Source organism: Phodopus roborovskii, unplaced genomic scaffold (genome assembly GCF_943737965.1).
Source record: "Phodopus roborovskii unplaced genomic scaffold, PHOROB, whole genome shotgun sequence".
NCBI lineage: Eukaryota > Metazoa > Chordata > Mammalia > Rodentia > Cricetidae > Phodopus > Phodopus roborovskii.
In genome coordinates this window covers 24833354-24860966 of record NW_026126541.1, presented here as the reverse complement: position 1 = coordinate 24860966, position 27613 = coordinate 24833354, and the positions used below count along the sequence as shown (strand labels likewise).

At 40.2% G+C, this 27613-nt stretch overlaps 1 protein-coding gene across 2 annotated transcripts; it reads left to right on the top strand.

Annotated features, from left to right (window-relative positions):
* The first annotated feature begins 187 nt into the window (after positions 1–187).
* On the top strand, positions 188–26519 carry Lipm (lipase family member M). Of its 2 annotated transcripts, XM_051199809.1 has the most exons (10): positions 188–215; positions 8471–8684; positions 14453–14570; positions 16768–16966; positions 17757–17866; positions 20809–20945; positions 21081–21227; positions 22630–22701; positions 23614–23685; positions 26091–26519. In XM_051199809.1, the coding sequence occupies exons 2-10, from the start codon at positions 8538–8540 to the stop codon at positions 26355–26357; spliced, it is 1269 nt and encodes a 422-aa protein (XP_051055766.1). In that variant the 5' UTR covers positions 188–215; positions 8471–8537; the 3' UTR covers positions 26358–26519. The 2 variants fall into 2 exon arrangements, with proteins under 2 accessions (XP_051055766.1, XP_051055764.1); XM_051199807.1 differs by lacking the exon at positions 188–215 and having other exon boundaries at positions 8361–8684.
* The last annotated feature ends 1094 nt before the right edge of the window (positions 26520–27613 follow it).

Here is a 27613-nt window from a genome sequence, read left to right as displayed (position 1 = left end):
CTCTTGGCAGCCAGAAATAATGGTACCGGTAGATTAAAGCACGCGTAGAGGAATTTTGGCTTGAGGCGGTGAAGCTGTTTGCTAAGGTGCAGGATAATTAAAGGGAAGCTCTGCACACCCAATGTCCTGTTTCCTCTTTACCTCACCTCCCTCTCTGTTGTAGAAGACTCCACTCCTGAACCAGGCCTGCAGGAGCACAGGGACTCTGTGTCAAGGTAGGTTACGCCTATACATCCTTCTGCTCCCAGGCTGTACCATCTCTGTGTAGCCATTTTACTCAGGGTGGCTGGCTATTCGTGATTTCTTTTTCAGCTCCTCACTGTTTCCCTGTTTCCTCACTGTTTAAAAGCTTTCTACTAACCATGGTGGTGGCATCTAAAATATATGTCTCAACTACAAATATTGAAATTTGGAGAACATATTTCCTAATTTCCCATCATAGTTATAAGAAATTTATGTTATGGTAGGCATTTTTAAGTGAATTGATTGTGTATTTGAGAGAATGAAGCAGGAAATAATTGTCACCTGCTTTAGAGACAGGGACAAAGCTATGTTTATTTTATACTATGTGGGATAGGTAGGGATATCTGACTGTCGTCCTTTTGATCTGACTGTGTGGCAGAGGGAAACGGGGGAAGGAAGCAGGGCTCTTTAAGAAATCCAAAGAGTGTTGACCCTTTCTCCTAGGGACATTTACATTCATTTAAAGAATTCTACCTTCAGAACAATTCAATTTAAGAAAGAGGTAGTGGGTAGACAATCCTCAGTACAGCAAAATATCTTTGCCTTTTCAGAAAACTGTGTTTTGGAACACAGCCAACACCAGACTGGATGATTTCATCACCACAGACAAGGGACCTGAGAAGCCAGCTTTGGCTGTCCACAGAAATTGCTAAGTGGAGAAGCTCGATGCTCACCAGGCCAGGCTGCTTCAGCTACATCTGTCTTAGAAAATAAAACCATTTCAGACCATGATAGGCTGTTGGGGTCACTTGACCCACTCTCCTTATCATACTTTAATCTGAAATACAAAGTAGAGAGTAATTTGAGTAATATGCTTGCTCTTGAATCTCTTCCCCCTCAAGCCCACAGCTGATACCTCCCCTAATAATAATGATAATAACAACAATTAATGGTAACAACATATAATCTGGCTTCTGTGAGCCAGGAACTATGCTATGCATTATACATACATATTCTACCTTGGTTGTATAACCATGTTATAAAGTCATTGTATTGCTGATTTATGAATAAAGCACATTGAAAAATTAACAAATTGTACAAGGAGCCATAGCTAGGGGAAGGATTTGAACACAAGTCTACTCAATTTTGCTGTCCTCTGTTGTCTCTTCCAGTAGGTTTCTTTGATGGAGAATCAAGTGGCTCTAGGCCTCAGTCAATATTGCCATATCCTGACAAACATATGCATACCCCTGTGCTTATCCCCATATTAACCAATCACTATCTTTTTTCCAATAAACCCAATGATGAGGTTAGAGATATCACTCAATTGGTAAAGTATTTACTGTGTAACTACAAAGACTTAAGTTTGAGTCCTGGTACCCACATAATATGCCAGTGATTATAATGTGGACTATGAGGACAGGAGGATCTATGGGGCTTGCTGGCCACCTGAGTCACTAAGTTCCAGACAAAAGAGAGATACTACATCAAAAAATAACAATATTAACAATAAATACCAGTAATGTGACTGACTCCAAAGGAATGATAACAAAGTTGGCCTGTTCTGGCCTGGTCTGGCCTGGTCTACACATACACACATGCACACACACACACACACACACACAGAGAGAGAGAGAGAGAGAAAGAGAGAGAGAGAGAGAGAGAGAGAGAGAGAGAGAGAGAGAGAGAGAGAAAAGGAAGAAAGAAGGGGAGGGAGAGAGAGATCTACTGACACGTTCCACCTTCTGTCCTTTTCTGGCTCCCAGTGAATTGTCACTCATTAGATATAATCACAAGTTTGAAGATCAATGAGAGGTGAAGGAGAAAAATAGTTTCCCTCCAGATTCTTAAGATCATTGAGCTCTTTATTGCTGTCAAAGTTTGTAAATTGTTGTGTGATTTGTTTTACTTTGAGCTGCATTAATGTGATTAAGAATTTGCTGCATTTGTCTTGGTGTGAACATATAGATGCACATTGCTTAGAGCTGTTGGTGTGGGAAAATGATATCATTTGGGAGTCCCTGAACCCCAGGGAGATGAAGGAAGCTCTGCTTGCTTCCTGTTTATGTCTCCCCTCTTTCAGCCCCTCCTCCCTTTGCTCATGTCAGTCTATCTGTGGCTCAAGCTCATCATAAACACTTGGGCAAATGATTTTCCTTCACTGTGCCCAAGGCTCCTCACCTATAAACTAAACTAGCTGCTCTTCCAGGTCTTTGCCAGGCCCAGCATCACTCGGTCCTGTAACTTAATCTCTTACAAAATCAGGGCATGCTGAAGGCAGAGCCAAGCAGCATCTGACACTTTAGCAACTGCCCAGACTTGGCTCTCTTTGTAAGGATTTGTGGTGCCCTGTGCTGCTCTCAGAATTCTCCTACATACTAGTTTTGGAAACCACCTGAGGCTGGCTCTCTTCCCAGAACTCCAGAACTAAAATAATCCACAAACATTTGATGTGCCACCACAAATTGTCCAAAGGAGCAAAGTTCCACAAAGAAACCATTACTTTCTAGTTTATGAAAGCATTTAGATATACTATCAGAGGAGGATTGTAGAAACTATTCCCCATTTTAAACATTTTAGAAGCAACATTTTCAAATAAAAATAGTCCACATCTTTCTGCATGCATAAGATAAGTGAGTAGAACATAGGATAAGTGAGAAGCTAACATAAAGAAATGCACCATATAATATTCAAATGCATGACAGTCACACATTACAACACATAATGATAGCGATAGGACCATTTGAGGGTCTTCAGAAATAGAGGCCAAGTTACAGATGACAGTATGTTGTAAACCACCTGGCATAGACATTGATGGTCCACTTTGTTTGACTATCTGATATGATACTATCTGTTCATATGTAGTTGTGGCCATAGTTGGCTTTATCTTTTTCAGTATTGATTTTATCTTTGATTGATGGAGTGGGCTGAGCATGTGACTAATTGCATGTGAATGTAAAGAGAAACCAGAAGCATGAGGTCCCTAGGAGTATGGGTGCCAGGAACCATACTCAGGTCCTCTATAAGAACAGCAAGCCCGCCTAACCACCATGCCACTTCTCCAATCCCTCATAGTTATTCTTAAACAACTACAATCTTCAAGCAACCTGAATTTTACAAGGTAACAGAGCAAACATTGCTCTAATGTTCTTCAAGTTACAACGTTTGTTTGCAGTTAGGGGTGTGTGTGTGTGTGTGTGTGTGTGTGTGTTGTTGTTGTTGTTGTTGTTGTTGCTGTTGTTGTTGTTGTTGTTGTTGTTGTTGAGGTTACTTGTAAAATATGTTCCTGGGGGTGGGTGGCATTGAGTGACAGACATCTTCCAATTGATGATCTGTAAGCCTAGTTTATGTGATCTGAGTCCTAGGCTTGCTTACATGAACCTGTGAACAATGACCATTTCTAACATCCACAAGTATCCACCAGGCACAGAAAAACTCAGTGTTTTTTAAACTGGAAAACAATGACAAACAATTTCAGGAAGATTTTTCCATAGATATCATTACCAACTGACAAGACTCTGTATACAAAGAATACCATACCTCCATGATTTCGCAACTGGTTTGACATAATTGACCTTTGGAGGGTCGCACACTTTGCTGTGGGGCTGCCCTGTGTATTTTAAGGTGTTTAGTGGCACCTCTAGCCTCTACCACTAGAAGGCAGCAATGCCCATCTAGCAATGACAGTCAAATTTCTACAGAGCCAACAGCTCCAGTTGAGAAAGACTGCTCCAGGAGATCTCACCAGAGCTGCTAGTCTCTGTCACATAAGATGAGGATGTGGAGGTGACTTCTGTCCCAAGCAATTCATTAACTCTGCAAAATTAATGACAGGTGAGAAAAATAAAAATTGGATTCAATACAATCCTATATTGAAAAGGAAATTTCAATTGGTCTAGAATCAGATGAAAAGAAATCTGTGAAAATACTAAAAAATGTGTAAAGAATATAATTTAACTTTGGGATGAAAAAGACCAATGTCTATGAAGCAGAGCTCCTAAAAAGGAAAAGTTCAAATCACTTAACTATGAAACATTTATAACAAAATACTTATGAAATAAGTATATATAACAAGCCAAAGTTTAAAAAGAGAAAGCAAATGTATTAACTAACTTGTAACAAAGTGAAGATCAATATCTACAATAGAGAAAAGGCTCAAAGTAATCATTCTTTGAAATACTGACATGAAACAGGCTAGTGACTCAAAAGGAAATCCACAAAAAAAACCTTAATATTTGAAATACTCTAAAACATCATAGTCTGATTGTAGCTCATGAAATGAAATCTAAATTATCATGATGTATCATCCCATGAGACTGACAAAACTAGAGAGAATTTTGAAATGTTAAGCTACTGAAGGAAGGGCATGGTCATGGTCATGTGTCTACTAGTCTTTTAGGGAACAATTTAACCGGATCTTACAGGATATATAGTACACATAACACATACTTTTTGCCCAGTGTTCTGCATCTGTAAATCCATCCTGTGACAATATTCTATCACATACAAACAACATATATAAAATGCCTTGAAAATATATACCAAACTGTTGATGAAAATTACTTTGAGGGGAACAAATAGAATGTACATATCAATCTATGCACATCATGGCAGTCAATGTTTTACAGAAATATGTATTCTATCACTTTTACTAAATTATATAATTTCATATTATATATGTCTTAAACAGAGCAATGAAAGGAACATGCTGAAGTAGATGGCTTCTGGAATCTGTGATTTTAGTTCTAAAATACTATGACTTCAATTTGGTTTACAAGTAAGTTCCCAAAAGTAACTCACCATCTTTATGTTCATTCCCACAGATTCCTTTAAGGGAAAAAGCAGGAAGGGCAGGTATGGTGACATCTCTGTAACCCCAACGCTGGGGAAGTTGAGGAAATTAAATTATGAGTTCTAGGCTAACCCTGACCGCTGGAGACTCTGTCTTAAAAAACCAACCAAACAAACAAACAAACAAAAAACCAGAAAAGCTAAAATGGAGAAAGCAAACTCTGTAAATCCCTCTAAACCCTCTCCAGCTGTTTGGCTCCTATCTTAGGTGACTACACTGGTCCTCACAGCATTTTTAAATGTCATGTGCTCTCTGATTCTGAAAGGTTGAGTGACTGACCAAGATCACTGGCCTAGGAAAGGAGGGAGCCAGAACACACAATTTAATCAATGTATGGGGGAAATGTGATTTCTGTTCTCTCTATCAGAGTTGTCCTAGTACCTTGAACTGATGGAGAAATGCTACTTTATCTTAGAGTCACTGGGACAGAGAGTGGGGAACGGCCACCGGGCAGCACAAGCCTTATAGCCTGCATGAAGCAAAGCTGCTGAGTGTGCATTCTGTATCAGGTTCTGCATTGCTCTCTGATGCAACCCTCCTGGCAGCCTTAGGAGAGGGTACCCTTACTGTCACGGCTTGCAAATGAGAACACCGAGACTCGGGAACCGTGGGAACATGCCCCAAAGCCATCTATGTAGTAAGCAATGACATTTGCCATGTGACTTCACAACCTGTCTTAACTACTGTATTTAAATGGCGTTTAAATAACCGTGATTTTAAAAGCTGGCCTATGAGAAGGGAGAACTAAACTAAGATGGTAGGTGCAGAAGTGGCTCCAAGATCCACGCTGGGAGGCAGAGATGAAGCTGCCTGCTTTTGGAATGTGGAGTGGTTTCTAACACTTCATTACTGTAACAAAGTCTACAAAGAACTGTAGCACACTTGTGGATATGGCTGAGAAGACAATGGAGTCAGAGCGGGAACCATGCCTGTGCAGGCATGTCTGACAAAACAGGAGACAGATAAGTCATGCCCATTTGCCTGACTGCCTCCGAGTCTCCCTAGAAGTGATCTGTGTGAGAAGGACTGGGGTGTGAGTTTGACTCAACACAATCACTTTAGCCATTTGATCCTTAAGTCATTCTGACACAGATGATACAAGAACCCTGACCATGTGTCAGTCAAATTGTTTCCATGTCAAACATCTGACTAGTTTCAAGGTTACTTGTAATAACTGAAAGAATCACTTTAATAAAAGTCAATGAACACTAATGTGAGAGCCTTCTAGACAGGGTTCTCAGAGGAAAGTTCCTGGACTCACTAAGAAAACCAGAAGGTTGAGGGATCTTTGTTTTATATTTCTTCCTTTCTTCTTTTTTTTTTTTTTTTTTTTTTTTTTTTTTTTTTTTCCGAGACAGGGTTTCTCTGTGTTGCTTTGGAGCCTGTCCTGGAACTGGCTCTTGTAAAACCAGGCTGGTCTCGAACTCTCAGAAATCTGCCTGGCTTTGCCCTTTGCCTCCCACTCTTTTGCTTTTCAATCAGTTAATTGCCATCATTAGTCTCTGCAGAATCCAGAAACATGTTATTCAAAGGTAAGAATTGGCTGACTTGAGCATATTGAAGCAAATATGTGAAGCTTGTATATGTTAAACATATAATAGGTTCGTTTGAAATCCAGAACCCGAAGAGACAAATTGCCTAGCATGCACAGGATCCTGGGCTCAATTTCTTCCCAGCACCAAGAAACAACTCACAAAGCACGGCATAGTTATCTGACTCCATCTTTTCAAGAGGAAGGACACATTGAAGGGACTTTCAGTATGACTGTAATATTAAGCAGTGGCTTAAAATAACTGTTTTTTCTTTACATTGTTTTATGCTTAATAATGTGTATGCATGTGTGTGTGTACTTGGTGTGTGCATGGGTATTGTGTGCGTGTGTGCCTCTCTCTCTCTCTCTCCCTGTGTGTGTGTGTGTGTGTGTGTGTGTGTGTGTGTGTGTGTGTTTAAGCACTGGATAAGGTGTGCAGATGCCCACTGAGGCCAAAAGATGTCAGATTCTCTGGAGCTGGAGATACAGGCGATTACGAGCCACTGAATCTCTACTGAGAGCAGAGTTTAGGTGTTTTAACGAGTGCGGTATGTTCTCTTAACCACTGAGGCATCTCCCCAGGCCCAATATCTAAGTTTTACTCCTGGCTTTGCCTCCATCTACCTTGACAATGCAATCATTTAATTCTGAAATGTAAATGAAAGTCACCTCCTATCCCCATTTGGGCTAAATACAGCATTTTAAAAACCTAAAATGTCAGCTGTGGGAGGCGAAGTTCTCTTGTGAGATCTCATTTTGCATGACTCTACAGCAAGCTCAGTGGGTTCCAAGGAGAGGATGTGGGGCTTGGAGAGGTAGTCCTTCATTCTTGCTTTTTCTAATAGGGTCAAATCACTCATCTCTAACATGTAGTAATCACCAATACTATGGATGAACACTTGGCCAGATCTAGATAAAGACACAGGCTCCCCTCTTCACACCTGCCTAGCTGGTAGTGATGGATGGTGAAGGCTGAGTCATCTGGGCAGACACATTCCCACGGAGTTGTCTTTCCAGCTTTAACTTTGGCTTCTTCACCCACCACATTCCCAAAGTCTACAAACGGGTGCGGCTGCTGTTAAAGCTGAAGAATTGATGGAGAAGTATAGAAATTACCTCTGCATTTTTTTAAGAAGCACAGTCTTTACTTAAACTAATGAATCTTCCTTCTTGTCATGCTCAATTAATAGAAGCTGCTCTTGGCTTACCTCACAGAATGATTAACTGGGACATTTAGCTCATAAAAATTACTAGGCTGCCACTCATTATTTGGGTTACTTCAGGTGATTTGATTACTGGGTATCACTGTCAACAATAACTGGTACCTACAAGCCAAGTTTACGATATGGTATATAAGTATTGAACTAGAGAGAAACAGGGCTAAACCTAGATTGTTTTCTTACAATTAATATTTTTATCCAGCACTAAAAGTAAGAAATGTTCTTAAAGCTCTTGGCATTTCAAATAAACATAACTAGTTCTGCGTTTGATCTTCAGCTATAGGGCAGTGATGACTGAAGCCACCCAATGCAACTATAGAAACTTGAAGCGTGTTTTGCAGGTTCTATGTCTTGCTATTTCTCAAACAAAGATAAGAACTAAGCACAAGGGGGAGGTGCTGCATATGGCCCTTATGTGGTGATGGCCAACAAGTGTTTATGAGCCACATAAAACATGCATGAAACTCCCAATTGCAACAAGGAAAGTTGGGCACACCTAGAAGTGGAAGGATTGGCATTTACAAGATGAATGAGAGAGGAACAGGAGGAGCCAGATGGGATTGTGACATTCAAAGCAATGTTTGCTGCCTACATCATGTTGTTTCATTCCTATACCTAAACCTGCTTTATCTGCTTCAGAGTTTTGCCACTGGAAAATACAGGAAAGCTGTTTTAAACCTACAGGTCCTTCTCCTGACTCTCAATGTAGTTGTCACATCCTTAGGCACAAAGCAAATGCAGATGTTGGACCATGCCAGAAATCTTGTCAAGAGCATGGACTGTTTCACACAGAGTGGAGATATGGCTTCTGATCCTGGTGGCTTATTTACTCCAGAGAAATGTGAACTCAGGACATATGCCAACAAAAGCTGCAGATCCGGAAGCATTCATGAATGTTGTAAGTTGGGGTTTTTCATCTTTGGGGGAAGGGAAGGGTTATGTGTTCATCTTTGCATCTGTGCAGTAGCTGCATGCTGTGTTATTTTTATTATATTGAGGCATTTTATGCTATAACAGTATGCTGGAAAGCAACACACTGAACTGGAAGAAATCTAAACTGGTTGTTGGTAGACCTGGGGGCTTCCCAATCACATTTGGTGGTTTGGGAAGAATGACTTATTCTCTCTGGGCTTTAACAGCTTATTTTTTCCTTGAATTCTCAGATGTACCCACTGGACAAGGAAAGAATTGAAACATGTGTGACCTGTCTTAGATCCTTAATGATTGTCATTCTTTGTTTTCTTTCCTGCTTTGTCCCTTTTGATAAAAGTATTACCCTTGAGCTCTTGCTGTGAGAGCATATACTTCTACTAGCTTCTACTCCCATCCTGCTCTGGATACTAACTCTGCCAACTGCAGTAAGAGGTCCCTGTTTGTGCCAGAGAGGATGTGTGAGTAGCATGTTCAGAGAATAATACATCTCTTCCAAAGTCTTCCGGGGAAGTTTTGTGTTTGCTTTCAAACACCAAGCTGGTTTTTAGTACATGATCACCCTGCAGTACCATTTGTTCTGTAGAAGGCATTACAATAAAAGCGGTAGAGATACAATTTCATTTTCAGTATTCTGTCCTGGCAATATGATTATCTCTATTTTTCAAATCAAGGGACTAAGATTGAAAAGGCATTTAAACAAGTTAAACGAGCCCTACGACTGCTACATGGTAGACCTGCAATTAAAATTCAGGCTTTCCTAAATACACGCCTGTAATTATAACCACTATGCAATAAAGCCCTACCATGTGACAGGGTGGAACTTCAGTTTCCAGATGGGTTAGATGATTGTGTTGGATGCTCCTTAGCCTCACCTGATATCCCCATTAAAGGGGGAAATTTAAAGGTTTTGTGAAGGAAGACCCTTTTATAGAAACTTTCTTTTCTTCTAGTGTTTTTGTTTGTTTGTTTGGCATGGTTTCTAAAACTTAACAGTCTATAATGAAAGAGTTTTTTGTTTGTTTTTGCTTTTGTTTTTTTTTTAATGAATCTCCATGGAACTATCAGGGTCCATCTGCCATTCCAATGGCTACTGTCATAGTTTCTAAAACTTACACACTTTAGAAATATTCTGTTGTCCACGGAGTACAGATATCAGGCTTCTTTAAACCATTCTATTGGTTACCTCCCAGAACATGATTGCAGCTCTTCTGGAATCCTAAATGTACCCCACAAGTTCTCCAGCACGTGCAGAGTCACTTTGACAGGGATTGCCTTCCTAGACCAACCCCTGTTAGTGCCCAGCACTTCCAGGATGTTGAACTTCTGCCAGGAACTGGACTCCCACACTGAAGATGCCTGAAATTGTGCTCTATACCAAGGCCACAGAGAAATCTCAGAAAATCAAACACCAGGGCTTCACTTAGCTGACAAATTCTCAAATACTAATCACAAGAATGGGATAAAAGGGAGAAAAGTATAAAACAGGGGAAACTAACCCAGACTTTAGGAAAATATTCCATAGCCTGAAACCAGAAGAATGAATAGGAGGTAGGAAGGGGGATGCTGGCAACGAGGTCAGCATGCTGAGGAGCTGGATCCACAGAGAGCCACATTCTGGATGTGCAGTTGACTTCTAAATTTAGTAACTTCTATTATAAGAGCAGCGTGTGCCCCTTGTATGAAACCTAAGAACTTCGAAGCCAATACTAATAATTAATGCATTAGTACACTGACCTAACCATCAATAGCATTGTAGTGTCCTGTTATTGTCTTCTAAATATATGAAGTTTTTGTTTTCTGAGAAGACTGAGGAACATAATATGCAATTTGCCATTTTCCAACATTTTCTAGTAACAATTTCCTGAGGGTTTTTTTCCCCATTTTTTTTTTAATTTTTTTATTTCATTTTACATTCCAACCCCAATTCTCCCTCCCGCCCCTCTTCCCACCTCCCTTGCCTCCTTCCCTCACCTCCCCCTAGCCCACCCCAGTCCACTCCTATTCACAGGTAAGGATACCCTTAAGGAGTCAACACATTCTGATACAATAGGTTGGAGCAGGGCTAGGCTCCTCTCCCTTGCATTAAGACTTAGCATGGCATCCCACTATAGGGAATTGGGCTCCAACAAGCTAGCTCATGTACCAGGTTTGTATCGTGGTTCTACTTCCAGAGGCCCCTCTGATACTCCAAGCTTCACAACTGTCTTTCACACATGGAGAGCCTAGTTTGGTTCCCTGGAGTTTCCACAGTTGTAGGTCTAGGGTTTGTGAGTTTCCATGAGCTTGGTTCAGCTGTCTCTGTAGATTTCTTCATCCTGATCTTGACCTCCCTTGCTCATGTAGTCCCTCCTACCTCTTTTCACCTGGATTCCTGGAGCTCCGCCTGGTTCTTGGTTGTGGATCTCTATGTCTGATTCCATCAATTACTGGATGAAGGCTCTATGTTGATAGTTGGGGTATTCATCAATCTGATTACAGTTCAGGCATCCTCTCTACTATTGCTAGGAGTCTTAGTTGCGGTCCTCCTTGTGGATTCTTGGGAGTTACCCTAGCACCAGGTTTCTCCCTAAGCCCATAGTGGCTCTCTCTATTTAGATATCTTTTTCATTGTTCTTCTACTGCATCCCTCCCTACCTAGGCCATCTCATTCCCCCACATTCTCATCCACCACCACCCCTTTCTCTTGCCTCCCCACCCCCAGTTTGCCCTGTAGATATTATCTAATTTCTCTTCCCAGGGTGATCCATGTGTCCCTCTTAGGAGAATCTTCCTTTTTATCTGGCTTCTCTGGAGCTGTGGACTTTAGTCTGGTTATCCTTTGCTTTATGTCTAATATCCATTTCAATTTCCCAAGGTTTTAAGTAAACTCGAAAAACATTATTCAAATTTCTGTATCACATTCTACTTTGTGGTGTGCATATTTGTCCCAAACATGTTTTAGAGCACGATTCCTATGAAGATGTTTATGAAGAATTCTGGTGGCTGGGTATAGTGGCACATACCTGCAGTCACAAGCTTCCAGGGAAAGCACAGGGAATTCTTGACTCCACAATACGGCAATACACACAAACACAAAACACAATGTTTCTAAAAAAAAAAAAAAAAAAAAAGAACAACCAACAAAGGATAAACATCCTTAAACCAATATTATTTTAATTCATATAACTGATTTTTTTCAATCAAGTAAAAATTTTAAAATAGATAACTAGGTTGAATGTTAAACATTAAATATGGTTACAAGTTTTAATTTACACTTAGGAGGGCAGAAGTATTCCAAGGTCAAGCCCATCTTAGACTCTACATTGAGGCTCTGACTCAAAATGCATATCCATATGTGTGTTAATACACACACACACACACATACACATACACATATATATAATATATACATGTATATATATTATATATATATATTGATATATGTCCCTTCAAAAATGGTTATGCAGCTGAGCATGGTGGTACACACGTTTAATCCCATCACTCAGAGTTCAGAAGTAGATGGATCTCTGTGATTTCAAGGCCAGCCTAGACTGCATAGCAGGGACATCCAGGGCAACACAGAGAAAGAGACCTTGTCTCAAAACACAAAGGAAAAATGGTTATAGTACACATCTTTATAATATGTTGGATCTGTATTATTATGTAGGCAAATTTGTGTTTTTCTATTATCCTGTGTAAGTTCTCTTGCCAAATATAGTCTCCTGACCACCTATTGACAATGTTTACTAAGGTATGATCCTTTTTTTTTCTAAGATACCCATGTCCCTAACCTCCTAGGTTCTCTCAAGTAGTTCCTATTCAGCTCAAATTCTCTCTCCTCCATAAAACTATGCCTAACTGGTCCTGTTCACAGATCTCTCCCTGCTCAGAATTCCTTCCCTCACATCCGTCAGCTGTTATTTACACCTAACCCATTCTCCCCATAATGAAATAGACCTTCTCAGAAGCCCTCTAACACTTCATATATGTATCTTATATCTCCCACTTGTCCCCAACAGAAAGTCTGGAAGACAGTCTCTAGAACAAGCAGCTTCTTTAGTATCGGAAGCTTGTTAGAAATATCAGTGCCAAGTTTTATTGTATCTTGTTATGCCATATTCAGTTGATATCTCTGGGAGGCTTGCTCTTATTTCAAAGGGAAATGGAGGAGGGGGGTGGATCCAAGAAAGGAAAAAAGTTGTGGGGAGGGACTAGGAGGAGTGGAGGGACTGGAAACAAGGTTTGGGATGTAATGTATGAGAGAAGAATAAAAAAATAAATAATGATTTGGGTCCACCCCAGACCTGCCAAAACTCTGAGAATGGAATTCAGCAGTCTGTGTCTTGACAAGCCCTCTAAATAGGTAGGCTTAATGCATGATCAAAACAATTTAAATTAACTATACAATGGTGAAATGCAAGATACACACACGCACACTCACACACACACACAATTCCATAATATTTGGATAATTGGGTTATAATTGTGTGCTTATTGAGTTTTAATTGTACATAATTCCTACTGAGTACTTATTGTTGGTGTCAGGCATTGCATTAGTGTTCTGTGTATATTCCTTGCCTTATCCTATATAGCATGAACTAGCCGAGAAATAAAGTAAGGAACAATAAGAAGTTAACATTTTCAATATCATATTTCAACTTGTGTATTAGGTAACAGACCTCAGCCTTTTGTTTGTTTTATTTTTTCAAGACAGAGGTTTTCGGGGTAACAGCTCTCTGGAACTCACTCTGTAGACCATGCAGGCCTTAAAATCAGAGATCTGCCTTCCTCTGCCTCTGGAGTGCTGGGATTAAAGGTGTGCTCCAACCCCCACACTCGACCACCCTCACCCCCCATCCCTGGCTTGGCCTTTCTTCTGAAAGACTATGCTTGTTACTCTCTATTCAGCACTGAGACTTTGGGACATGGTTCCTTCTCTATTACTCATTTAGCAGCAGCAGCTGATTGAAAAGGTCCCCTGCTCCTCAGACAGATGAGATGGTGACAAGCTTAGGAAAAAGAGTTTCAGCATGCACTACTATCTGGAGTAGAGATGCTTAGCCAATGGTTTAGTGCAGGCACAAAGGAGTTTGAGACTCTTGAAATTACATACAAAAAAGAAAGTTTATGCATAACATTTTTGTAGTTATCCCCCAAATCAAGGAGGGTTTTTTCCTGTCTGAAAGTTTAAGAATTACCACCAAAACAGATGAGCTAACAAGTGCTGTACAATGCCTGATTTCTAAACTGGCCTAAGCCCAAGATTCTATACATTCAGTGGCCCTGGATGATTCTGATACATGTTCAGGCTTTGGAATCTGTGATCTGCTTCAGTGTTTTTCAAATATCAGAATTCTGTGAAGACCTTTTTTGAAACTCAGGTTGCTGAGATGTACATCCAGGGTTCCTAAGACAGTAGGTTCTGTAACCATGCTCTGCCTTCTTAGCAATGTCCAGGGGAGACTGACAGAATTTACTGAAAACCACTGAAAACCATGGTCTTATTCAGTCTCCACATGAAGAAAAAAAATTGAGAGAGATGGGGTAGAATTCAGTGGCAGAGCAGTTGCCTAGTGTTCAAGGTCCTGGGTGTGATCAGCGGAACTGAGAAATAGAAAAATGAATGAACAATAAGGACCTTCTTGCAGCACCAAAGAAGCTACTCTTACTCTTGAGACCTTGAGACAATGAACATGTAGACCTGAACTCTAAATAAATTGTGAGGTTTTTTGTTTGTTTGTTTGTTTTCCATAGAGTGAAATCATCCAACACAAGGGTTATCCCAGTGAGGAATATGAAGTTGTAACCGAAGATGGATACATCCTTTCTGTGAACAGAATTCCTCAAGGACTGACACAATTAAAGAAGGAAGGTATGGTTTACTCGGTGTCACCCCAGTATGATTGTCTTCTTGTAGCCCAGACATGCAGAATTAAGTTTGGTTCTTAGGACAGTCTGAGGTCTCTTGGTTAGGCTGAAAGATAATGTCAGTTCCCACACAATCTCTGTCCCCATTACCATATAACAACCATCCATACCCATATTCATCAACTATCTCAGACATATGTTTTCTTTTCAAAATTATCTTTGATCTGGAGAGGAAGGTCGTGAGTAGAACACATTTTTGGGTCCCTGGGTTCAGTTACCATCACTACAATCAATCAATCAATCAATTAATAAATAAATAAATAAATACGAAACCCACAAACAGAACAAAACAACTCTTCCATTCTGGCACTTAATCCATTTCCTGCATAGAACATCCCCTGATGATCCCTTGAGAAGACCAACCAATAACCTGTTCATGAAGAAAAATCTCCAAGGAAACACCTGAAGCGCAAAGCTGTACAATGTGTTCACCAACCAAAGAGTAGTTCAAATATTTGTGATGTTGCCTCCTTTTCCACTGAGGACTAGGAACCAGGCTCTAGGTGCACATACTTTAATTTCCAGTGTGTGTTCATGTCATTTGCTTAATTATGTTTTTATAAGAGATTCTCAGCTGATACTTCTTAAACTACTGATCTCTGTGCCTTTCATATTTTGGCTCTCTATTTATAACAGCAGCTACATTGTTTGTCATGGGTGCTAAAAGATAACTTCTTGGGTTTTCTCTGTATACCTGCTAGTGCTTCATTTTCTTAGTCTCATGTAATTTTCATTATAATTTGCCACACACTAGACCAGAAATTCCATACTAATACTTGTGGTACTCAGATTGTTAGAATGCAGCCCGTGTTCTTAATTAACACTGGTCAAATGTTATTGGTCTCTGATGTAACAACTTCAGAATTCTATTTATCCCTATCTGTGATTGCATGTTTAAACTGACACGAGTCTACTCAGTTTCCACCCCAGTGCCTTTGGACTTACAATTCTTTCTTCGCAGCTTTCCAAGACCCTTATTCTTCCCTACCTCTCTATTCCGAATGCAGCCTCATGCCATCTTCTAACATCTGGCCTCACTTCCTCATACTCCCCCTTACATGCCTGAAGACATTCTATACGGTAGCTACTTTCTTGGTAGTTAATTGTCTTTCTCTCCTCCACCAGAATGGAAACTCAATAAAGCAGGGACCTCTATTTCATTAAAAGCCTGGTCAACAGTTAACACACTGCTTAGAGCAGTCTAGGAACTGATAAATTTATTTGTGAGATGAAGGAATGAAATGTGCAAATAAATGCATACCCTAGGAGCAGACTTTTCACAAAGTTCCACAAGTCCTACAGGCTTGGGAAAGGCATGGTGCTTCCAGTCCAGTGACATATGGACTGCTTGGTGTGGAAGGGGACTCCCGTACTGCTCTAAGGGTCAAGTTTGTACTTAATAGCTGCTGAATGGCTTGAGTGTTGACCTTCCAAAAAGCCTTTCAGTTCTAGTGGTGTGCAATACAGCCCCCTAGTGGCTGACATTCTTACAGTTCCCGTTACTTCCTAATGCACTGAAGTTGATTACAATTATTTATTTAGGTTTTGACAGCATCTTGTGTAGCCCTGGCTGGCCTCAAAATCATGATCCTCCTGAATTAGCCTCCTCAGTTCTGGTTTTACATGTATATGCCGCCACCTCCAGCTTATAACTTTATTCTGACAGACAAATTTCTCTGAAGCATGGTTTCTTTTACATGTATTAGCATTAGTCATTATATATAATATATATATAATATATATATATATATGTACGTGTGTGTGTTCATCATTATAAAATATTCTCTCATGAAGCACAGCAAATATTTTTTGAGGACCTAATACTAACAGTTTCATGTTTAAAGTTCCTTGAAAAACAATTATGGAAACTGCATTTTAAACTTTTTTCCCCACTGACAGGCAGTATGCTGTCTGTTCCTTGTGATGTATCTTACTTATTCATAACAAAAAATGCTATTTTCTGGTGGTAAAGAAATTAAAAGACACACAAAAAATCAAGACATCAACTAAGATAATCAAACTAGTAAACAGTAAATAAAAGATTTGCACATAGATTTCTCTAGCATGCAAGTCCTTGTTTGTAGCGAAAATAAAAAGAGTAGGGATCATTTCATAGCAGTTGGGACTTTCTTTGTTTGAAGGGTCCAGGCCAGTGGTGTTACTGCAGCATGGCCTTCTTGGGGATGCTAGCAACTGGATTTCCAACCTGCCCAACAACAGCCTGGGCTTCATTCTGGCTGATGCTGGCTTTGATGTGTGGATGGGAAACAGCAGAGGAAATACCTGGTCTCGGAAACACAAGACTCTCTCCATAGACCAAGATGAGTTCTGGGCTTTCAGGTACAAGAAAACTTTGAGGATGGAGGTGGGCATAGACATAGATGTGCTCAAAGAACTGGGTAAAGAATTGTGGATAACTTGTTTAGTTGTATCACCAAAGTCCCAATTGATAACCCCAAGTTTCCTAATTATCTTTGGGTAATAATGGAGAAGATTGGATTCTCCAAGATCTGACTAACAGTGGTTGGTGTCTGATGATTAACACTGCAGTGAGAAAAGGGTAGGTCCATTTTTGTGTGAGGGAATATCTAGGATTAACTCCCTCATCTGTGACAACATGGCTGACATCTCTAGGAGATGAGGCCCAGTGTCATCAAATGGGGATTTATTCATCTTTGTGTGCTGTCAACTTTACTAGTCTCTCATAACCCCACTCGAGCTCCTAAGGTCCTTAATTACCACTGATATTCAACCTATTCTTTACCCATTTCATCAGATAAGAGTTCTGCTACACTTCCAGTATTTGTCCAACAAAGAAATCTGCATCCCACTGTGCTGTTCTACGTACAGGATAGAGCACTCCTCGCACTAGGAGGTGGCTTGTGTGTTGAAAAAGTTCAATAATCATCACTCTATCATAGCATCCAGAGTGAATAGTCATTTCTATCAGTCTGTGACCTCACAGAGTCACCACAGCTTGAAGCATGTCTGTCTTATGAGAAACACAGTAAGAGCTGACACTAGGGGAACTTGTTGGCAGGTCCTGGGGGGGGGGTGGGAAGTGAGTGATTTTTGGCTGTGTTCTGTTTGTATTATAATTGTTATCTAACTTTGTCTTTTCCCCTTGTAGTTATGATGAAATGGCTAGGTTTGACCTTCCTGCTGTGATAAACTTTATCTTACAGAAAACAGGCCAGAAAAAGATCTATTATGTCGGCTATTCACAGGGCACTACCATGGGTAGGTTCACAGGAAAGAAGGTTTGTATCTGTAGAAGATGAGCCTGTGACTCAAGCTGTGGCTGGGCTCAGTTAATTACTCCCCTTGCCTGGCCCTCTCCTCTTCAGTTGCTCTAAAACCTTCAGGGAACAGAGGGGGAACTGAAGGAGGTGAAGGGTCTTATCATCAAGTGACAAACAGAGCTGATGGTTTTAACTCACGTTTCTCTCTTGCTGTCATTACCAGTCTTGGATTAGGTGCTTATGTCCAGCTTTGAGAGAATCTGTGAGACTGACATGACAGCCCCTCAGGACAAGATCACTTACATGGGGACATGGGGACAGTGGCTATTCTGGTCTCATAGCATACCCAAACCCATGAGAAAATACTTGCTAGGCTTGGATTAGGAGGAAGAGCTATACAGCAAAGGGGGAGTTTAAAATCTGGAACTAATCCGGGATCTTTATCTTTGTTCTGAGCAGGATTTAAGTTTTCTAAGGAAAAGCACATTCTTTTTAGTCAGGGTAGCTATGTCTAACTACCAAGACAGGGTTTATATTCATTAGAAAGATGAAGTTAAGTGGATTCACTAGCATCTTTGTATTGTTTTAGCCTTCGTAATAATGATAGTTGTCTTATATGAGTATTTACTAACTGCTTACCATTAGAAATTCAGCATTTTGCTTCATCGCTGAACAAGAATATTTATTTGGAAGAAATTCGTATCCCCATTTTATAGATGAATGAATTGTAACATAATGAAAGAACTAGGGACTTAAGTGTGAGCCACTAAGCCAGTAACTGCACTTGTGTGTGTCAAATAGCTAATACACAGTGAGGGAAATACACAGAAAATAACTAATACACATTGAATGGAAAATACACACAAAAACACGCACACACACAGATGCGCACACACACAGTCCTTAGCTCCTACAAGAGTCTCACTTCCATCTCTACAACCATTGTGGAGTATTAAGTCCAATCTTTCAAGGAACAGACATGGAAACCTTTGAGGTCCGCTATTCTACTGAAGTATTATGAATTCAGGCAGATAGACCTCAATTAGCACTGAGTTAACTCATAGGACGCTTGTTATTGCCTTAACTCAACCATACACCATGGAGCCAGCAGACCACGCAATCACTCTGGTCATGGTTACTGACTCACCAGGGTGGTTTCCTTCTGCCAAAGTTCTCATTGATCATTAAATGTGTCACCCAAACTTACCTTTTTACTAGTTCCCAATGAATACAATGACCATTCACCTTTCTCTGAAATTCCTCAGGTTTGGGGTCTGTCATCCCTCTACTAAAGGAATAAATGACTTAATGTACTTACTTTGAGAAATTAAAGGAGAATGAGCCAGAATGAGAAAGAGGAAATTATTTCATGCACAAGTTCAACATATTATTGGAGAGTTTATGTGTCTCAACTGTCACTATTTCCCCTAAAATTTATTCAGCCCAGGACACACATCATACAGAGTGGCAAAGTCAAGTGGTTGTGGACAAGCCTTAGACATCAACCTTTGCTAAGAAACAGCATAATTTATACACAAAACTAACCTGACGCTGAAGCATAGCAAGCACAGTATAATTGGCTAAGTTTATTTATCTTTTATTCTTGATCTGTATAAATGACATTACTGCTAGTCTCTTTTGGGAATTATGTGGTTTCACTGGGTCTTCTTAGGTTTTATTTACTGAACCAACCTGTTTCCTACAAAAATTCTCAACAATCATCAAGACTATTACAATGATATCCCATAAAATTAAAGTTGTTGGGCTGGAGAGATAGCTCAGCCATTAGAGGCTAGGCTCACAACCAAAAATATAAGATTAAAGTCGTATTGGGAATCAAAAATTCTAATAGCTGTTGGAACTGAGAGATGGAATTCAGTGGGCTCATTTTTAACCCATACCCTAAAGGATGAAAGAAGCTTTGGTTTCACATGTTCCTTATCTTAATTTTGGAAAATAGGAATGTAGTGTCGCTCCCTCTCATCAAACCAGAGATAGAAAAGTTACAATATTTCATACCTCTACAACTCAGAGGTGTTTTTAAACTGTTTTCTCTATACACAAATTGTTGGGTTTAATGCCAAGGCAGGGATGCTAGTGGCAAGGCTAGATTCTGTTTTGAGAGGAATGTATGAGCAAGAAAGCATTCATGAGTCTACTGATAAACTATGGGGCTGTTCAAATAAAAACCTTGAATTTGCTTTGCATGATGAGAAGTCTTCCTGGGAGAGGCTATTTAGGGGTCTCAGGTCTTAACATTTGAGAAGAGCTTTAATTTGGTCAGAATTAATCTGCTTTGTATAAGTTTATGTGTCCCCATCCATTTGTACTCACAGCTTAGCGGAGAGAGGAGCAAGAGGTAACAGCAAGTCTCTCCTGTATTTGCCTTTGCTTATAGCTAGCAAACCTAATCAGATACAGAGGACTGTATAGAAAGATTCTGCCTTCTCTCATACCCATTCACTTTCTGGGAACTGAACAGAGGTCATGAGTTGACTTTTCCTCATCCTCATCCCTCAAACTGGAAATATCAGCCTAAACAGAGAATGTGCATATGTACATGACTTCAAATGTAAGACCACATCCTGGCTTCACCGGACAGCCTTTCTCTTCCATAACTTCAGCTGAGATCTTCAATAAGTAAGAGTATTTGGGGAAATTGTTCTTTCTACTCTGGGTGTGGAAGCCAAACAACTCAATGAAAACATACTACCTGAAAATAAACATGAAAGGTGTCATATGAAACACAGAAGTTTTTGCAGTGAGACCCACTCCCACCCCTCCCCACATACACACTATATCCCTGAAGCCTACAATTGCATCAGAGGAAGATTAAGACACACACATAATTATTAGAGGATTTTTGTCAGAAGTAAAGTACATATTTTATGAGTTATGGGCTATTCGGTACCCATGGTGATGAATTTTTCTCTCTTACAGGCTTTATTGCATTTTCCACAATGCCAGAGCTAGCTCATAAAATAAAAATGTATTTCGCCTTAGCCCCTATAGCCACTGTTAAATATGCAAGAAGTCCTGGTACCAAATTTCTGCTGCTGCCAGATATGATGATCAAGGTATGGGACAGTGCAGATGTCTCAGTCTGCAGGGAATTCTTCCAGCCCTGTTTCTTATACTGCATACCTTAAATAAAAACCATTTCTATTCCTGGGTATATTGTCATGGACATTATTCCATCTCTTTCTTCACAGGGACTATTTGGCAGACAGGAATTTTTATATCAGACTAGATTTTTCCGACAGCTTTTTATTTACCTTTGTGGCCAGATGATTCTTGACCAGATCTGCAGCAACATCATATTACTTCTGGGGGGATTTAACACAAACAACATGAACATGGTGAGTAAGAACTTCATTTCCTAAGCAAAGCTAGGAGCTCTTAGTCTCAGTCCTTGAAAATGATCTAGCATCAACCAAAGGTTGTAGAAATGCTGTGCAACATGTAATTTGCTATTTCCTAATTGTAAGAAAATGTTGGCAAGCTCCAGGAGGGGATCATGCAATGTTAACATGAAAGCATTGCCAGATCCTAACTTGACAGATTACAGGCAAGATTGGAAACCTACAGGAAATAAATTCATAGAGAAAGGTAACCAGGAAACTGGAAGCCAATCAACCAGACATCATTTATCTCTGCCTCCACATGGGGACTTTTGATTTGCACTTGAAGTTCTGTGATGGAAATGGGAATTTCAGCTTGGCTTAGGTGTAGATTCTGGTGGCATCACTGGGTGAATTCTCTAGCATGTATGAGTTGAAGATTCATGTACAAAATGATGTGTGGTTCTTGAGATAAATCCTAGAGAAGGGAGGAAAATGGACTTGGGGCCATGAAGTAACTTCAAAACAAGCTGAAGTTGACCCTCTAAGGACAGCTATTCTCCAAACCTTGGGTATGGATCCCCATAGAGGTCACATATAAGATATTCTGATATCTATGATTCACAACAGTAGCAAAATTAGACTTATAAAGCAGCAATGAAAATATTTTTATGTTTTGGGGTCACCACAACATGAGGAACTGTATTAAAGGGTGGCAGCATTAGGAAGGTTGAGAACCACTGCTCTAGGATTTGTGAGGGTGGCCAAATCCTACAGAGATAATAGTGAGGGAGATTTTGGCCAAGGCATGGATCTTCAGGCAAGATTCCTGTGAAGGCTGCCTGTCTATAGCATTCTTGGGACAGGAGTAATGTCTTTCATTCCTAAGAAATTTTCTCTTTAAAGAAAAAAAAAACCAACATTGAATTAACTTATATCCACCATTTAACAGGCATTTATACCATGCCAGGATAAACTTTTCTTGCCAACAAACCCAAAAGACAAATATTATGGGCTAGTATACTGAATTCAGGGGTTAATTAACTTGCCCAGATCCACCCCAAAATTAAATAATAGAGCTAGGTCCAGTACTCCACTCCTTATTCTAAATGTCTCTAGTAAAGTTACTTATTTATTTTTGTTCAATCTAGTTTTGCAGTGGTGGGGTTGAAACTTGTAAAGTCTTTTTCATGAGAAGCTATTCTCAAAGGAACAACACTTTCTCATAGGAAGGCAGTGGCAAGTAATACACACACACACACACACACACACACACACACACACACACACACGTACTTTCCTGTTTAGTAGGTTATGGCCAGTGATTTAATGATTCTCCTATTTCTTAGCCTGGCAACATGGAAGTTTGGTCTTGACAAGACTGGCATCTGGCCCCTTAAGTCATTATGCTTTGTTACAGAGTCGAGCAAATGTGTATGTTGCCCACACACCTGCTGGAACATCTGTGCAGAATATTCTGCACTGGAGCCAGGTAAGAAATGCCCAGCTCACAGCCTGAATGAGGAGCCTTGTGTCTGCAACAGTCACATAGCCTGACAGTTTCTGTTTATCCTGAGTTAGAATCCAGCCATGATATTAGAGCATGAACTTACTTGAAACTTCCAGTAACAGGAGGCAAGGGCAGAAAGTGGTTTAAGCCTGACCTTACTACCTCATGAATGAAGCACCATTCAAATGAGACTCTTCTCTGTCTTGTGTCAGAGTCCCAAAGGATGATGAAGGAAATTATTATGTTTATCCCTGTCCTTATCAGCTTTTTGAGTAGCCCAGCCGAGTCAGAACACAAATGTTCAGGTGGGCCAAATTGCAGAATGAAATTTTCACAGGAGTTCTTGGTGTTGTAAGCCTTACAGTCTCGGGAGAGGTGTGTGTGTGTGTGTGTGTGTGAGAGAGAGAGAGAGAGAGAGAGAGAGAGAGAGAGAGAGAGACAGAGACAGAGATACAGAGACAGAGATACAGACACAGAGAGAGAAGGAGGGAGGGGTAAGGGAAGAAAGAAGGAAGAAAGAGAAGAAAGGAGGGAGGATGGAGAAAGACAGATGAGGTCAATGGAGAAGCTATGGGTACTGTCTCCTATCAGCATGACATTGCCTAGGTGCAGTGTGTAGCCCTATCATGGCATCTGGAGTTGTACCAAACACCCATCCACACTGACATACCACAGATGCACTTCCTGCAGTAGATGCAATGGCAAAGCTCTGCTGCGCATCATGTTTCTTGCTAAAAGAGCCAGATTGTTGACTTGCACTCTTCTAAAAGGACTCCCAGAGAGAATAACTCAAAGAACTTCACTCTCTGCTTTCCTCACAACCACAGATGGGGTATAATTTGAATACCCCATCTCTCCCTTTAAATACCTTTCTCTTTCTCTCTTCCTTTCTAGGCAGTGAATTCTGGTGAACTTCGTGCCTTTGACTGGGGAAGTGCGACCAAAAATCTGGAGAAATGCAATCAAGTAAGATTGTCAAGTATCACCTGCTAAAAATATACCGCCCTTCAGAGATGTTTGAGAGGGAAGTTACAACTATATGTTATTCCAGAGATAGTAACAAAATACAGAAATTCAAGCAGGAACAGTGATAGTTCAAAGTCTAACTGCATCTGAAAATGGGAAAGCATACAGCTTAACCAGCAGCCTCATCATTTCTGCAAGGAGTGGGAGGCCTGTGTCATTGTGCCTGTCCCAGGAGCAAGGCACAAGGGCTTCTTGGGAGCAAGATGGGGTCCAGTTAGTCAAGGATGAGTGCATACTAAAGAGATCCTTTTAGCATCAAGACAAACATGTACATAGAGATGTAAGAATGATGTACAAAGAGCCTGAAGTAGATGGAGATTCCTATTTGCCATGGCTCTATACCTCAGGGTTGTGGGATTATGGGTAGGCTACCATGATTCAGGACTTAGTCTATGTAAAATAGAAACAATTCTACATGGTATCCTTAAGGTGTTCTTCGGGCTGGGGAGATAGCCAACGGGTAAGAGTACTTCGTGTGCAAACATGAGGACTTGAGTCCCTCACAGCACTTACATTAAAAGCCAGGCATGCCCAAGTGTGTCTATAACCTCAGTGCAAGGGATTGGGTGTAGAAGACAGGAGGACTTCTGAGGCTTACTGACCAGCCAGATTAGAAAAAAAAAAAAAATGGTGGACTCCAGACTCAGTGAGAGCCCTGTCTCAAGGGGACAGAAGAGTGATAGGCAAACTGCCCATGTCCGTCTTTGGCCCCCATGCATGCACACAGTGCCTCATAGTGTGTGCACCACTACACAAATATACATATAGATACACCACGCTTGCACACACACACACACACACACACACACACACTTGTTCATATGCACATGTACTTTCTGATCATACTTTTAACAAGTATAATTTTCAAGCTAAAATACAAAAAGAAACACACACAAACAGTATTACACTATCCTGAGTATGAAACAGAAATATGGAGAATCAGAATTGAGTAAGGATGCTCTTTTGAGTGTAAAACTCTCACTGAAGATTGCTGGTTATCGTGAGCGTAGATATAGAGATTGGTTGTACACAGCCTATCCTTCTCTGGGGTCCCATGTTTTACTTAACATCTAGTGTAGTGATCTACCTAGACATAAAATGTAGGGAAATTGGGTGAACTGTGTGGTTGCCCTTTGATACTAAACTTAGCACCATTTCTCAACTATCTCTTTTGAGATCTCCCTTGACTGCCTTCAAACCCATGACTTTAGAGAACATTCAGGTTCTAAGATATTTTTCATCTATGAGGATTTTGTGGGTTGAGTTCTAGAGACAATGGTAAAAGTAGACTAGGCATTAGAAAACAGCAATGAAGGGAAGAAAAGCAAATGTATGGGAAGATGCTATCTAGGGTGTCAGCTAGAGCTAGGTGGGGCATTTAGCTCAAGAAGGAGCACTGATTACACCAGAGTGACCTTCTGCTCTGCAGCTATATTAGACAGCCACTTCAGTTCTTAGGGTATCAGGAAGACAAAGAAGCTCTCTAGGATTGAAGCTATGACTTGCACTTGATTTCATACTAATAAACTGTCCTCCCTGGCTCCATGAAATTTCTGTGTGTTGACTGATCCCAAGAACTCAAATTGCCATGAAAATCTACCAGCATTGCCTGAACAGAAATTCCCTTTGCATGATTTAAGGGGAACAGAAAACTTCTTTGCATGATTTAAGGGGAAGTTGCATGTGGGGTTGGGACAGGAATTATTGTAGTCTTCCTTAGTTTAGAGTAGCTGAATGCCTGGGGGTGATTTGTAGTTTCTCCTGGTTTGGAGGTTTGGTGAAGCTGAATCTCCACTGTGTAACCCAAACAGGCCTTTGTAACAGGTTTCCTTGTCTTTTCTGTGGAGCGTCCCCAATTCTTGTCTCACAAACTATAACTAATGAGGACATTATTTTAAAAAGAAATTTATGTATGAAATGTTTAATAAGAAAAGTACAGATTATTCAATGCCTAAAGTGCAACATAGGGACTATAGTGCAGCTTAGTGGTAGAACATGTGTTCAGCATGCATAAGGTCCTGGGTAAAATCACACACACACACACACACACACACACACACACACACACACACACACACACAATTAATTTGTATTCCTTCTCACAGGATGTAGTAAGTTGTTAGAGCTATTATCTCCATTTCATATGGAGAAATTAAAGTTGAATCATGTTCAGTAAGTTTTCCTTAATATTGGACCTGGAATAGAAACTCTTAATCTACATGACTCTAACTCCTAAACACACTTTTGATCACAACCCAGGACATTTGTATTATGTTTACTTAAAATAGAAGCCATAAAAAATGTTAGAAATATTATGTGTCATTCAAACTATTCTTTTCATCTAGCCAACTCCTATAAGGTACAAAGTTCGAGATATGACAGTACCCACAGCAATGTGGACTGGAGGTCAAGACTGGCTTTCAAATCCAGATGATGTGAAAACCCTACTTTCTGAAGTAAGCAACCTCATCTACCACAAGAACATTCCTGAGTGGGCTCATGTGGATTTCATCTGGGGACTGGATGCCCCTCACCGCGTGTACAATGAAATCATACACCTGATGAAGCTGGAGCCCAGCCTTTCCCAGGGAACCTGCAAGGTCACATTGTGAAGCTCCTGCTGTCCAGCAAGTCCTGGAATAAGATCACACAGTATGGGCGGGGCCACAGGAGGAAGATTTTCAAAGGAATTTCTAGACTTGGAAACATGCTGTATCATTAAACTGAAGGCCAGAGATTTGGGGATGCCAGAAGACCTGCTGGTCCAAATGAAAGCTTCATGTTTCTTTATTTGACACTAAAGCTGAAACTTACACTTTTTTCCAGTTGGTTAAGATAAGTTGATAAACATAGGTTTCCTGTGCTTAGGATCTTCTACTGTCTCGCAGTATAGTTATGGCTTGACCAACAGAAAGTATCTAGATATTCATTTATCATTCACCCTTTCCAAACTACTTTTTATTTCTGTAAAAGGAAGACTTGGGGCAGAAATTAAAATTGTAAATCTTTGGACTATTGACTTGGATAAAATGGACTGGACATTGCCATCTTATTGCCATAAAGACAGGAAGCCATGCTATTTAGACAACAACAGAAAAATAAAGTTATTATATAGGTGGAACCTAAGCTAAACTGCCTTAGAACAAAATTTATAGCTGAATTTCAAAGATATTTTATAGAGTATTTATGAGTTTTTCAATAAATTATGTGTCTCATATAGCATATCTGTGTGTTAGTACTGAGATTTTTCAGCTGCTATTAGGAGACCAGCTGGTCCATATGAAAGCTGTGAAGAAACATTTATAATGTCAGCAGGAGGATAAAATAAATTGCTGTATATTTCATCTTTTAATCAAAGAAGAATCAGTCAAATATCCCAATTCACTCATAAATCTAGATTTAAGTCCTTAGAAAACTCTTTCATTTTCATACAATTTCAAGGATGAGAAGTTGTAAATTATGAATATTACTTGGCAGTATGTTCTGAAGATAAATCAAAGCTCTACTGTGCCTGTTGGAGGCAGCTGTTGAGAACAGATGGGTGTTTGTTGAACACATCTTAGACTGTGAAGTCCATCTGTCCTCCCTGGGGTTACCTGGTAATTTAGTCCAATGTGGATAAACCTTACATAAGTTCCTTAGAGACTTCAAGACCCTATGTATATCCTCAGGGTCTGTACATAGCTCTATAAACATTTCCAGATTGGATTTTCAATGATCCTTTTTGTATTCAAGGAGAGTAAATCTTTCACCATTAACTGTTTTGGTTACAGTGTGTAATGTGGCTTAGTCCATGTCTACAGCTGTGCCTGGATCATCTTGATTTTCAAAAGTCACTTATGAGGTAGTTTTATTTCCATTCAGTGAC